The sequence below is a fragment of the Molossus molossus genome, unplaced genomic scaffold, assembly GCF_014108415.1.
Source record: "Molossus molossus isolate mMolMol1 unplaced genomic scaffold, mMolMol1.p scaffold_m16_p_20, whole genome shotgun sequence".
Lineage (NCBI taxonomy): Eukaryota > Metazoa > Chordata > Mammalia > Chiroptera > Molossidae > Molossus > Molossus molossus.
Window position 1 is genome coordinate 19,207,355 of NW_023425356.1, and position 14,892 is coordinate 19,222,246.

A 14,892-nucleotide genomic window follows, 5' to 3' on the forward strand; every position below is an offset into this window, starting at 1 on the left:
ACACGACCCAACCAGGACCGGGGACAAACTGCAACTGAGGTACGAGCCCTTAGCGGGAACCGAACCTGGATCGCTCTGGACCGCAGGCCGATGCTCTAACCACTGAGCCAAACCGGCCAGGGCCTCTCCTCACTTTTGAATTATGACTTTTTACCTTCTTGTCAAGTTTGCCACTTCCAAAATACAACAAGGATGCCTGTTTGTCCAGCTACGCCATCCTCTAGACAAGACTATCCTCTGGACATCACCTATGCCCCCTTCCAGGGACAACAGGTTGACTTGACTTTGCAAAATCCTCTTCTCTGCATGAAGAATCCCCTTCCCTTTAGCTGCTCCTCCCTCTATCAGATAGGGGAGAACCTCTGAGCCTTAGGATAGGCAGGTCTACACACCTTGACAGCCTGAGGCAGTTACAAGAAGATGGAGACCGTCGCCCATTTATCCTCGTAAGATTACAAGGCATACGTTCTCTAAAGGGGAGATGGATACTATTGTAATTAGCTGGTCATTAATAATAGGAAAAGAGCAAAAGGGGAAGCCAGACATTACAAGCATGTCATTTGGGCAACTTTGCACTCCCCAGGGAACCACTGGCCTATTCCGTGTACAACACTCGGGGAAGGGATCCAACAAAGGGAAGATAGACGCATGCCCAGTAAAGCTGGGGTGACATAGGGAGGTACTTGCCTGTCAGTCACACCTGGGAACAAAGATCATTGGCCAGAATGGGCATGGCCCCTGAAAGCCCACAAAGATTTGGGAATACATAATCTCCCAAACAAAGGAGTTCTCTCTCTCTCTCATTGCTCTTGTGTTCTTGGTTCGCTCCTGGCTTCCTTGCGCCTGTCCAAGTTTCCTCCTTAGACACGTGAACCTGCAGACCCCACACGCAGTGAACTGATGGACCACAGCGGGGACATGCAGGCTAGGAAAGCCTGCTTCTGTACTGGACTGTGCAGACATGGAAAGGAAATTCTGGACACCGGATCTGATTTGAGCCCTGTTAAAGGCAAAATTGGACTTCTGCCTTGGTGGGACTGAGGGAAATGAAACCTTGGAAACTCAGGGATGTAATTCCATGAAAATAAAGCTTTCTACAAGACCACATCCTCCCGTGTGAGTCTCAGAAAATTATTTTTCTCGGGATATCGCAAGAAATCTACCCCCACAAGCTACCGGGGGAAAGGCAGACCGCTCCCCTTTGTTAACAACAGCGTCTGATGGCACAGGTGAGGGTCCAGTCCCACCAGACTGCCCCTCCCCCCACACACCTCAGATGCTCGTCCCTAGTTCAGGCTTTCCCTATACCTTTGACCCACTGGCTGTAAAGCAAGTTAAGTTTCACTTAATTTGGTATAGTGGCTCAGAGAAACATACTTACTAAATGTACTGGTTTATTATGGAAGGATATAACTTAAGAACATCCAGATGCAAGAGATGCACAGGGCAAGGTATGGGGAAAGGGTGGGGAGCTTCCAGGCCCTCTCCCCAATCTCCACGTGTTCAACCCAGGAGCTCTTCCAACCCTGTTCTTTGGGTTTTTACGGTGGTCTCATTCCATAGGCATGTTTGATCAAATCATTGGCCACTGGTGATTGATTCAACCTGTAGCCCCTCTCCCCTCCCAGGTGGGCAAGGGCTGGGAGTGAAAGTTTTAATAATCCTGCGGTTGGTTGCCCTGGCAACCCGCCCCCTAATTAGGTGTGGTCCAAAATTACATCATTAACATAACAAAAGACACCATTTTGGCTTTCATCATTTAGGAAATTCCCAGGGCTTTAAGAGCTCTGTGCTCTTAGGACAAAGACCAAATATATGTTTCTTTTTACTAATCACAACATTACAGCAGTAATCTTAGTAATCTCTCATAGTTTGACAGTTACAAAGTGCTTTCGCAAATATCTCCTTTGCTCCCGAGGATAGCCATCTTGGAGAAGTATTGGTGGCTGAGCATTATTTCAGTTTTCCGGATGCAAAAACTGAGGCTGGGAGGTTTGCCCAAGGTCATGCAGCCACTAAGTAATTTAGGACTCCACTGTAAAAAATCTTCAGAGGGAGCCGCTTGTCCACGGGGTATGTGGCACGTTCACTTACTGTCTTTTTGCATCTCCGTGAACACCTTTGGAATGTCAGAGTAATCCCCCTTTCCAGACCCCTCAGGACGTAATCGTTTACAGAACAGGAGACTACAGAACCTCTCACTGTTATCTTGTTCCCCACACACCATCTCTGTTTGCTCTAAATGTTTATTGTTAACCATCCCGTACCCACCAATGTAAAAGCAGTGTGTCTGTCCATTTTACTGTTTATCCAGTCTCAGAAACCTCACCTTCTCCCGCCTGTAATCTACCACCAGTGGATTTCAGGTAACCCCTTTATTCTTCCTCCTTTGATTGTAATGTTCAAACAAAATAAGGTGCAAACCTGCCATTCTCTGGAGCACTTTTCAGTCAGTTGGTATTTTGCTTCCCAGAAATTGTCATCAGTTTGGCTTAAATAAATTCATAAAAATTTTTACAGGTTTGGACATTTCTTATGTTGACACCCCTTTACCCTAAATGACCAAGGTCCAAGGTCCTCCGGGAAGTGCCCCATCAGCACTCCCACATACCTGTTCCCCTAACCCCCGGAAACCCTCACCTTGTCCAGCGAGCAAGATGGATTTGAGGCACTATTGGGTCTTCCATCTTCTCTGTTGGTGCCTTCTCGATGAGTAAACCTTTTCTTACTCCAGACTCTGACGTTTTCAGTTTTGACCTTGAAAGGGGTGGGAGAGAATAATGGGCAACTGATCATAGTCAGGTGCTAGCCATCGTTACAAGAAATGTTGAACATCCTTGCTCTGTTAATCGCGATTGCTTTGTTCTGGTTAAAGAAAGCCCATTCTGACCCGGCTGGGGGTGTACACCCTGGGAGTTTACCTTGGGAATGCTGTCCCTTCTCCTCACCTGAGAGCTGGCCCCCTCTTCATGGAAAGACTAACAACCTGGGAGTGTTGGGGGTGGTGCGCTGGAGACAGCCCACATTGCTTCCCCATGCCTGTCGTCTGTAACAGTTTTACCCATGACAGTCCCTTTGCCTGCTTCCCTTTGTAATATCCAATAAAAGGACCGGCTAGGGAGGAGTGCAGAGCAGATTTTTGCAGGATGACTTGGCTGTTCTCCCATACTGCTGGCAATATTGAAATAAATGCTCATATGCGATTCAACCTTGTCTCTGCTTAATTGGCTTAAGTAGTGACAGGCAGCCCGCACTCATCTGTCGTCCGGTTTCAAGCTTTGGGCATTTAACAGTAACATCAGGCCAATAGAGCATATCTATTGCTTATAAATAAATCTGTGTGTTATATTGAAACTTTTTATTAATGTGTACATTCAGAATACTGTAAATATCACGAGTACACAGCTCAACAAACTTTTACAATATCAACACAGCAGAGGAAGGAGCCCTCAGATCAAGACACAGAACCTGACTGGTGACACACAGCTCGCCTCCAGGTGTCACTGTCCTACCCCAAACTCAAGTGCAACCGCCTCTCTGACCTCTCCAACACAGATTTGCTTTGCTAGTTTTTGTATATCATGTTTTATGTTGAAAACGTGAAATTGTCAATATTCAACATTTTTTTTAGAGGAGAGAGAGGAGGGGAGGAGGCGGAGGGCCTTGGAAGAGCCGGCGGCGAGCGAGGGAGGGGCGGCGGCTGCCAGCCACACCCACCGAGAGCGGGCGACCTCCTGAGGACAGCTGCCCGGGATCCCGGGGCTGGGGAGAGACCTCGCCCAACGCCAGGGGCGCGGAGAGAGTCAGTGCGAACCGGCTGACTGCCTACGGGGAAGGGGCGGGGGGCGGGGCGTGGGAGGAGAGCCGGGAGGGAAGGAAGGAGTTGGTGGCAGAGGTGGCAGCTGCCCTGCGCTGCCCCTCCGGCGTCAATATTCAACATTTTTGAGTTTCATATGGTTCCAAAGAGTTGTTTGTTTTTTTTTAACTGGTTGTAAGACAAGCTAGTAAGAACATGCAGAATAGGGAAACTGAGACAGATAATTAAATGGACAAGCAGTTTACAGTCATCTAGTAAGTGGCAAAATCCTATTTACCTAATCACACTTCTGCCCAACCAGAGGGTAAATAGCTTAAATCACCCTACTCAGGAAGATAAATAATAGAAATTCAGTTAGTGCCATTTGCCAACCACACCCAAGGACTGATGAAGTTAAGGAAATAAATCTCATTTTGGAACATCAGCATAAAACTGATGAATATTCCATTGAGATCCTCCCCTAAACTCAGCCTCTATTTTTTTTTTTTTCAATTTTTTTCTTTATTGATTTTAGAGAGAGAGGAAGGGAGAGGGAGAGAGAGATAGAAACATCAATGAGAGAGAACATTGATTGGCTGCCTCCTCCATGCCCCCCACTGGGGATTTGGCCCACAACCTCAGGGAGATTAATTGCCTGACCAGGAATCAAATTGGTGACATCTTGATGCAGGAGTAGATGCTCAAACCCTGAGCCACACTGGCCGGCTAAACTCAGCCTTTAAAAGGCTCAAGATGAAGGTCTCAGCGTGAGCTCTCCCTCCCAGGAGCATGCCCACCACCCTCTTCTCCCCCACAGGCGTGCATCTCCTAAACTCTAAGGAACTCCATGCGGCTTGCAGCCAGGGGAGCTATGGGCAGCTGCAGCTCTTCCTGGGCTAACCCCCAGAACCTGTCCCCAAGCCCCCCTTTTACCTGACTTCTTAGTAAGCCAAAGCAGCCCAGCCTAGGCTATTTCCCCATCCAGTCTTTCTCCTGTTGCTTCTTCTCTCCTAGGCCCTTCCTTGTTTCTCTGTCCTCAGCTTTAATAAGCATCCTCTAAAAATAACCTGGACTCTTATTGTGAAGTCTTTCCTGCATGAAGTGAAGAACCCACAACTACCAGCTGAGTCAGACCACTCAGGGCCAGGTTCCCTTTCCCGCAACAGTTGCACCAGTGTGCACTCCCACCAACACTGTATTATTCCATCTTTTTCACTTTAGCCTTTCCAGCGGGAGTTCCACTGAAGTTTTAATGTGTATTTCTCTGATAAATATGAAGTGGAATACTTTTCACATGCGTGTTGGTCATCACAAATATGTTACTGTCAGGAGTGCAACATAGAGGGTTCCGAGACAGGACTGTACCGTGATGTTGGCGGCCAGGCGACACCGGCTTTTACTGGCAGGGCTGGACCTCAGTTCTTGAGTTCAGCAAAGAGTTCAGAGCCAAGAACTCAAATTATAAGAGAAAGTTTACTTAGAAAGTTGCAGAGGTAGTAGAAGTGAGCCCGTGGCGCTGCATGAAACAAGTTCCAGAGGCAAAGGAGGGCCCTTGGAGCCGAGGAGAGCGCTCCTGCAGGAACAGAGAGGGGGAGGGAAAGGCTGGGGCATGCTCCTGAGAGGGAGAGCCACCCGGGCCTTTATCTTGAGGGTTTTATTTATTTATTAAAACAATCCCCCCCAACTCTTGACTACCTCCGCTCTCCGCCCTACCTCCTCCTGGCCCCTCTACCCCACCCCTTTCCGGCCCATAAAAAAATAATTTTTTTTTTCTTTATTGATTTTAGAGAGAGAGGGAGAGAAAGATAGAAACATTGATGAGAGAGAACATCAATTGGCCACCTCCTGCATGTCCCCCACTGGAGATCGGGCCCATAACCTGGGCATGTGCCCTAACCAGGAATCAAACCAGCGACCTCTTGGTGTGTGAGTAGATGCTCAACCACTGAGCCACACTGGCCAGGCTGTCTTGAGGGTTTTATAGGCTGTACATTTATTTTTATTTTTTTTTTATGGTATGTGCCCCTAGCGGGAACCGAACCAGGGACTCTCTGGTCCGCAGGCTGATGCTCCAACCACTGAACCAAATGCTGTGCATTTAGGGGAGATCTTAGGGGAGCATCCCAATAGAATATTCATCAGCTTTGTGCTAATGCACCAAAATAATTCATTTCCCTGACTTCGTCTCCTTGGATGTGGTTGGCACAAATGGCACTGATTAGATTTTTGTTATCTGTCTCCCTGAGCAGGGTGACTTAAGCTATTTACCCTCTGGTTGGGGAGGAGAATGTAAAATAAACCTTTTGCCCTTAGGGTCTTGGTCAGGGAAGATGGGATCGTGCGATTCACGGGATGGCTGCGAACTGCTTGGCCACTGAACCCTCTGTCTCAGTTCCTGCTTGTCCGGCTTACTAACCCGTGAGGAAGAGTGACATATTTTCTCTAACAGCTTGGACTACTTTCTGTTCAGGCCACTGAGGGGAGGTCCCTGTCTTCCGATGCTGTGACGGGGAAAAGAGAGTGGGGAGCGCCCCTGTTACAGACCTGCACTGGGGTTCAGCCGAAAGACCAGTCCAAGTTGATTTTGTTAGTAGGAGCTTTATTGCAAGCAAGGACCCCCTGGGGAATATTCCCAAAGCGAGGTGCCTCCCAGTACAGAAAGGGCTGCAGGGTTTTACAGGGCTAGTTGCTGACATCATAGCACATTGAGGTAGGTTTTGGGGCCAGCATGCGCAGTACACGGACAGTGCATGTACAGAAAATGGAGGATAAACTCCACCTTGGGCAGAGATTTTAGTATTAAAAGGAGGGTATGAGAAAAGTTCCCACGGAAGTCACTGGAGGGGACCTCAGGCAGCTTCACCTCTCTGAAGTGGTTGCAGGCAGTTTCCATAGTCATTACTCCCGCTCCCTAGAAGCACCTCTGTTAGACTTCCAGCAAGCAAGCCAGCACAGCGAGTGTTCAAATAATTACCTAGTCTCTCTCCGAGTCTCTGACTTCCTGTGCAACCTCGGTGTGCTACAAACGGAGAGCGGAATGACTCTCACTGGTCTTCTTTGCCAGGCCTGGGTTTGAGAAGAAGCTTGGCCCTGGCCGGTTTGGCTCAGCGGTTAGAGCATGGGTCTGCGGTCCAGGGAGACCGGGTTCAGTTCCTGCTAAGGGCATGTACCTTGGTTGCAATTTGTCCTCAGCCCTGGTTGGTCGTGTGGGTGGCAGCCACTCGATGTGTCCCTTTTCATGTGGATGTTTCTCTCTCTCTCTCTTCCTCTCTCTCCCTCCCACTCTATCTGAACAAAACATGGAAAAAAATGTCCTTGGGTGAGAAGAAGCTTGTTCTGTATTCAAACACCCAGCTCTCCACCCTGCTGTGCTGTGTGTCTGGGCCCAGTGCTCTGGCGCAGATGTCCTTTAGTGACTGGCTGGCAAAGGCTGTTCGCGGGATTCAGAGCAACCGGTAACGAGTGCAAGAGTGGGTGGGACTTGGTTAAAAAAAAAATCTAGTCCAAACTTCCTATGACCTTGGCTAGTCATTTGGCCTCCTCTTGCATACTTTTCAGTGATGGTGAGCTTACTACTGGGTGAGTAGCCCATTTCGTCGCTGGGCAGTTTATTTCCGATATGAGCAGAAATCTGCTTCTTATACCTGGAACTCATTGATCCATGCTCTTCCCTCTGAGATCACATTGAAAAGGTTTGAAGACGGCCATTGCATGGCCCTCTGCCCACATACTTTGTCTGGACTGAGAGCTGGCCAGTGTCCACCTTCAGATGTGGTGTCCAGACTCCGGAGGCGCCTGGCCTGCAGTTCTTTTGCAGTGCTGCTCTCTGCGCTCACACTGGGTCACCTCATCAACAGAAGCTGTCACCTGCCCAGTTAGGCTTTTCCAGGGGACTGGACAAAAGAGCACCCCTCAGGCCAGATGCTCATCACCCTGTTTTATTTTCTACATTTTCTCATGTATGCATTTGCTTGGTTGGTCTGTCTTCCCTGTCCTTGCAAGCTCTGGGAGTCAGGCACTCGGTGTACTTAGTTCACTGTATCTCCAATGCCTGAAACAGTGCTTGGACCACACAAGGCTCTCAGTAAGTTTTTTGTTTTGTTTTGTTTTTAAAATTTTTTCCTTAAGAGAGGAAGTGAGAGGGAGAGAGTGAAACATCGATGAGAGAGAACATTGATTGGCTGCCTCCTGCATGCCCCCCACTGGGGATTTGGCCCACAACTTGGGTATGTGTCCTGACCAGGAATTGAACTGGCGACCTCTTGGTGCATGGGTGGATGGTCGACCACTGAGCCACACCTGCCAGGCTCTCAGTAAGTTTTTTAAAGGAAAGAATAGAAGTGGTAGAGTCTAGACTTGAATCCCGGCAGCCTGATACCTGAACCTGTGTCCTGAACCACCACGCATGTGCCCCTGCCCCATATGTTATTTAACTCTGTCTCGCACATTTAGCAACCCTTTCACTCTGTGCCAGCACCTAGCTTTGGCTGGGCCCTAGTGTGTGCTGCCATCTGGGATCTCAGACTCAGGCCAGCGGGGCGTGGCCCGCGGAAGGCCCAGTGCCTCTGTGGCCAGCAGATGGTGCTGTTGGGAAGAGAAAAGGGGTCCCCAGGGCTTTGGAAGGAGAAAGGGTTGCTTTGAGACTGGCCAGAAGGTGGGGCAGAGGGACTGCTTCAGGTTAGAAGCCTTGCCAGCCGGCCTGCCTCTTCCAGCCATCTCCAGGCGCGAGACAGGCATCTGTGGAAGAGGAGGAAGAGCTGGAGCGGGTGAGTCCAGACCGGTAGCCTGTTGGCCTAGGTGTTCTGAGGCTGATGGTAGCAGTGGGGACAGATTGGGAGGACATGGGGATATCCCCCACTTTAATCTCTGGGCATGGACCTGCCAGTTCATGCTTATACTGGGCGAGCCTGGGCACTTGCCTATTGATCTACTGTCCCCCACCCAACACCCCCCACACACACACCACACCACACACACACACACCACACACACCACATACACCACACACACACACCTCACACACACACACACCACACACTCCACACACACACACACCACACACACACCACACACTCCACACACACACACACCACACACACACCACACACTCCACACACACCACACACACACCACACACACACCACACACCCACACACATACACTCACGTACACACACACCACACACACACCACACACTCCACACACACACACTCACATACACACCACACACTCCACACACATACACTCACGTACACACACACCACACACACACACACACCACACACACACACCACACACACACACCACACACACACACTCACATACACACCACACACTCCACACACATACACTCACGTACACACACACCACACACACACCACACACTCCACACACACACTCACATACACACACACCACACACTCCATACACACACACACACCACACACACACCACACACACACACCACACACACACACCACACACACCACACACACACCACACACACCACACACACACACACCACACACACACCACACACACACCACACACACACACACCACACACACACACACCACACACACATACACACACACACACACCACAGAGAATGGGGCTGTGGAGGGGAGCAGGCAGTGGGCACTAAGCCCTCTGGGCTCATGCTTTTCCAGAAAATTCTCCTTCTTCCTCCAGCCTGAGAGTCTCACCCACGCTCCCTTTGTGCTCCCACAGCCCCAAGCATCATGTCTGTACACACATGTACCCAATTAGGGCCTAATTGGTCTTGGTTTGTCTGGGACTATCCCAAAGTTAGCACCAAAAGCCCTGCATCGCCCCGGCTGGGTGGATCAGTTGGTTGGCACGTTGGTCCTGGGCACCAAAAAGGTTGCGGGTTCAATTCCCGGTCAGGGAACATACCCAGGTTGTGAGTTTGATCCCAGATCAGGGTGTGTACATGAGGCAATCTATTGCTGTTTCTCTCTCACATTGATGTTTCTCTCTCCCCCTTTCTCTCTCTCTAAAATCAATAAACATATGCTTGGGTGAAGATTAAATTAAAAAAAAAAAAAGTCCTGCATCCTGAAAACTCCCTAGTCCCAGGCAAACCAGGTTGGTTGGCCACCCCATCAATAAAAGAAGCCTCCTTTGTCTCTGCCTCAGAAGGCAAGCTGGTTGGCCAGTTCTGAGAGTGTCTAAGACTCAATGCCATTGGCCCTGTGAAGACAGGGACAGGACCCAGAAAGGCCTGAGGGTTGTCAGCTGGGGCTCTCATGCCGACAGGACTACAAGGGGGCCACAGACTCCTAGGGACCAGTGCAGCAGCACGGAGCCCCAGCTGAAGTGCTGCAGGCGTCTTCCCTTGGGACACGGGCTTGACATTACTGGATGCTTCCCAGAGGAGGTGAGTTTGAAACTCATGGGTTGGCAGACACAAGCAAGGGGAGAATCCTGGGTTGAGAGAGGCAGGTGCTGGTGGAAAGGAGGCTGGATAGGTTGTTAGGTGTCCATGCACATGGAACAGAGGAGCCGCTCTAGCCCAGGAGAGGAAGGAGGTCCGGGAGGCAAAGACACGAGGAACAAAGGGGAAAAAGATGTGCTAATCCCTGTCTGGGAAGGTTGGATTTGGAAGGTGTGAGGAATTCCTGTAAGTACCACCCAGAGCTGAAGTGTTTGGGCCAAAAAAAATATTAAAATGCTCAAATTTGGGGAGCCACTTCCCAGACTTCCCTTTCCTCCTCCTCTCCTTGATCCTCAAGCTGTGGTCTATACTTTGTTGGACCCCAAAGAGTTTGGGCCCCCAAAGGACCTCCCAGGAATGTTCTAGAAGCCATAGTAATTGCCTCTGTCTCCTGACCTCAAGGCCAGACCTTCTGAATCTCCTTGTCCTTTTGGGCTCCTCTGGCCCCGGGTCGCAGTCCTGCCCAGGAGAGTTAGATGAATGAGCGGAGTCTCGCGCTGGAGAGGGTGGAAGGGGCGCAGCGCTCACACTGCTTCTTGCCCCAGGTGCACACCTCCAGTTCGTGGGAACACGACACGTCCAAAGCGACTCCGTCACCAGCAAACAGATCTTGCCATCAAAAACTCCTAAACTGAACCCAAATTCACAACTTTTGTCCATTGGTCCCAACTCTGTCCTTTGGAACAGAAATCCAATCTCTCTCTCATAAAAGCACTTGAAATACGTGAGGACAGTTATCCTGCTACCTTGAGTATTTTCTTCTCTGGAATAAATCGTTTTCGACAGTTTCTAATATGCGAGTCTTCAGGCCACAGCTCCTCCCACCAGCTCTCTAGAGCCTGGCACAGCACCCTGGGCATAGCGGGTTCTCCACAAGTACCTACGGGATGAATGGATGAACCCGCCACCTTCCTCTGAACTCCTGTCTGTTTGCATCTTTTCCTCTTAGCACGTGGAGTCCAGAGGTCCACTCTGGTCACCTATTGAGTTAACTGTGTCAAAATGGAAACAAATCAAGTCAGAGAAAATTTGAAAGTTTATTGGGCATACAAACAAAACAAAACTGGAAGACTTCATGCTGAGAGAGGCAAGAAGCTTGGAAAGTGAGGGTCATACCTGCTCAATAAAGCCAGTGAGAAGTACGTTGATCTCTATTATAACTGGCTGCCACCTAAGCTCACTCATTCGTAGCTCATCGCCTAGGAAGCTCGGAGGTCATGCTGAACCGAGGAAAGCTGACTTCACGATGGTCAGGCCAACATTGGGGGGAAATCAGAATAGTTTCAAGTTCCAATTATGTGGCTATGGGTGTTTGGTACAGCGGTGTATTCAAATGGCTATGGGTGTTTGGTACAGCGGTGTATTCAAATTTGTTTTGTTTTTAACAATTGTCATCTAGAACTTCTAACTTCTGGTGTTCTTTTCAGCAGTGCCCTTCCCCCTCTTTCTGAAAGGCCTCAGCACAGAAACACACAGCCGGGGGTGTCTGGCTGCTGTGTGCTTGGGCCTGGCTGTCCCCTGGCGCCGGCTGTGTCATTGGGCCCTGGGCCCAGCAGCAGTGAGGCAGGGGCTGGGTCAGAGCTGAGTGCGCGCGAGGAAGGTGTGGCAGTTCCCGGGACAAAGACCTGCTGGCTCCTTGCCGGCTGCTCCGCTCTCTGCAATCGGTAGGGTTGTGTCCCTCCCATCTGCGGAGGCCTCCCCTGCAGTCCCCTGCAGTTGGGGGTTGTCCTTTCCCTGATGTGGCTGGATTCTTCTGCTCGCCAGCCCCACGCTTCCTCTCAGCCTCTGAGAGTCTGGTCTTGGACTGTGATCTGCACGCCTTCGGTGCTGGAGAACAAAGACAGCTCGTGGGCCTGAGCCAGGGTGGAAACAGGGCCGCGAGCCTCCCTCAGCCTGGTCCGAAGCTGCGCCCCTTTGCAGGCTGGGGCCCCAGGGTGCACTGGCTTATTCCAAAGTGGAAAAATGGAAGAGAACACATTCCAACCAGACAGGGAGGCAAGAGAACTGATCCAGGCCCCTGGAGACGCTCAGGCGTGAGACGTGCAGGCTGGAAAAGTTGGGTGTGGCCCGTGAAAAGGTGCTGTCTATGTCTGCGCAGGGACCCCCTGTCTGGGCCACCGCTGTCTGTCCAGCACTGGGAGGTGACCAGTGACCACTGGGGAGGTGGTGAATGAATGCCTGAGAAGGAGACAGCTTCTGGAAATCTTCACTGTGTGCCCGGGCACTTCCTCAAGCGAGTTAGAGCCTGAGCTGGAGTCCGGAGGGACGCTATTAGAATCCGGGCTTCACCGCTTACCGACTGCCTGAGGCCAGGCCAGGTCCTTAGCCAAAGGGCGACATATCCTCCCCTTGCGGCTGCGCTGCTGCCATCAGGATGGGCTCGGAATGTGTGTGGAGCTCAGGGTCTGGCTCTTGCCATCTGTACTCAGGGAGTGCCCGAGGGCTCTGTGTTGACACTTGAGATCTTCCCCCTCCAAACATAGTACCTTTCTCTCTCCTTAAAAAAATCTCTAAGATTGAGACTGGGACACTCGCAGGGCTGGATGGCCCACAGATTAGCCCAGCAGCCCTCCCCCGGGGCGCACCCACATGGGCCGAGTAGGAAGGGGGACCCAGAGGAATGAATGGAAGCCCCTTTACCCCTCAGGAGGCTGGCCCTTGACAGAGTCTTCTGGCCCAGGGCACAGCAGAGGAAGTCACTATTGCTCCTTTCCCGTAAGTCTTGCTCCTCGGGCCCTTCACACAACCCAGAGCCCCCAGCCTGGCGCCCGCTCTGCGGTGGAGGGGCCGCAGGGTGGAGATGGTTGAACCAGGCTGCCTGGCTTTCCTGAAACCTGGTCAGGTGACAGTGTTGGTCCCCCAGTCTACGTTCATCTCAGAGGACGCTTAGTTCGTACTCCTGACAGAGGTACTATGTTTGGAGGTGTCATGATTGACTGGGAACCCCTTCTTCTATACAATTCCCCTCCACCCCATGTTGGACTTTTCCTCTGGAAAGTAAGGATCAGAGGAAAATATGCTGTATTGGAAAGACTCCTGGACCTGAGCTTTTGTGTGTGAGCAGGTCCCAGGGCCCGCTGCATTTTCTCAGGTGTAAAGTGTGTGCAAAGTGAGCCTCCGAAGGTTGTAGGTGGGACAGGGTGGCCCAGGTCCCCTTAAGTAGGCCTCTTTCAGCAAAGCTGTGAGGTCTGGTTTTTCTCCTACTCCAGATTCTTTTTTAGAAAAAGGGAGAAGGAGAACATATCATCACGAGGACAGCAGGAGCTTGTGTGGTGGGGAGGAAAGAGCAAAGAGCACACCAGTCAGATATCGGCTTAGGATCAGCTTTATTCTGTATTTTACCTTCACCAGGGAGAAGAAGGCAAGGCAGCTGGAGAGCAGACAGCCTGCCCCACACAGACACAGGTCACATCAGGAAGGAATGTACATAGCAGAAGTCAGGGGCCCAAAGCAGACCAGCCACGAATCACAAATATGAACCAGGAGGACTCCAAACATCCCATCTCATCTGTCCTTATTGGCTGTTTGAATTCAGTCATTTAAATAACATTTGTTTCATATTTTATAACGCAGTCAACATCCCAACATCCAATTATTTGCTGTCCTTTTTTAGAATGCAGTGAAAAAATTACCCAATTTTTTGTTTTGAAATACCACCAACCACTTCTCCACTCCCTGGATGGTGGTAATCAAGCGCAAGGTCCATCGAATTCGGTTTGTTTTCAGCTCCAGTGAGAGGCTGACACTGAACAATGGACGCAGGCGTCCTTGGCTGTTACACACTCAGGGCTGGGTGAAGTTTTGCCCCAACGAAGCTAGGCTTCTGCGGTCTCTCCTGACAAGCACTCTATTCCTATAGTTGAGCCCTTCTACCAAACTGCTGAAAAACACTTATTCACAGAGGTTGATGAAATATAGAGAGACCTGTCCTTAGAGACACAGACCAAGTCCTGGAATACTGAAAAAGCCAGGAGGCAAGAACAGGTGCACACAGAGATACCCACAGGAGAAGGTCACCATAGCGTAGGCTGGGGTTGGGTTTCCATCTGTTGGCCATCATCTTGACCCTGCGTTATGAAAGCAGCTACTTCCCCTTGCCAGGGGGTAAGCACTTCTCCTGGGCTTTCTGTGGGCAAGCCTCCACACATTTTGTCTGAGATAGCTCTTGGCATGGCTCCACACACTGAGGCGGGCATTGGTCTTGGCATTGCTGTGGGCAGTTTTCTAGGTTTAACTCCGGGCACTGAGGAAGACACACCTCCTGAGCTTGCACTGCGCTCTTCTCTTGGCAGGGGTCCTGGCACGGGGGCAGGCACACCTCCTTAGCCTTTGCCGGGCACTGCTCTTGGGTCTTCTGAAGACACGGAGGAGGCATACATGGCTGCTTGGTCTGCTGCTCATTGAAGGACATCTTAGGGCGATGTGCAGAACCTGAAACAAACACAAGATTTAAAATGATCTGCATTAACAGTACTAGGCTGGGGACTGAGGATGAAGGGTTGACGGAAGGAAACAAAGAATGAATTATTGCTAACCCTAAGAACTCATTTCTCTGCTGCTTTTTATCCCTTTCTCTTTTCTACCCCGACTTCAGCTCCCTTTGACACCCATATTCCAGGTAGGAATATTCTTATAGCTC

At 50.5% G+C, this 14,892-nt stretch overlaps 1 protein-coding gene across 1 annotated transcript; it reads right to left on the reverse strand.

The window, feature by feature from the left end:
- Positions 1 to 14,337: 14,337 nt before the first annotated feature.
- On the reverse strand, positions 14,338 to 14,664 carry PRR9 (proline rich 9). Its single transcript, XM_036271974.1, has one exon. It carries the CDS (start codon positions 14,662 to 14,664, stop codon positions 14,338 to 14,340), a length of 327 nt encoding a protein of 108 aa, XP_036127867.1.
- Between the last annotated feature and the right edge of the window lie 228 nt (positions 14,665 to 14,892).

Bases quoted from the DNA above. Each gene is read 5' to 3' on its own strand.
- PRR9 (XM_036271974.1), bottom strand. From the start codon at position 14,664: ATGTCCTTCAATGAGCAGCAGACCAAGCAGCCATGTATGCCTCCTCCG.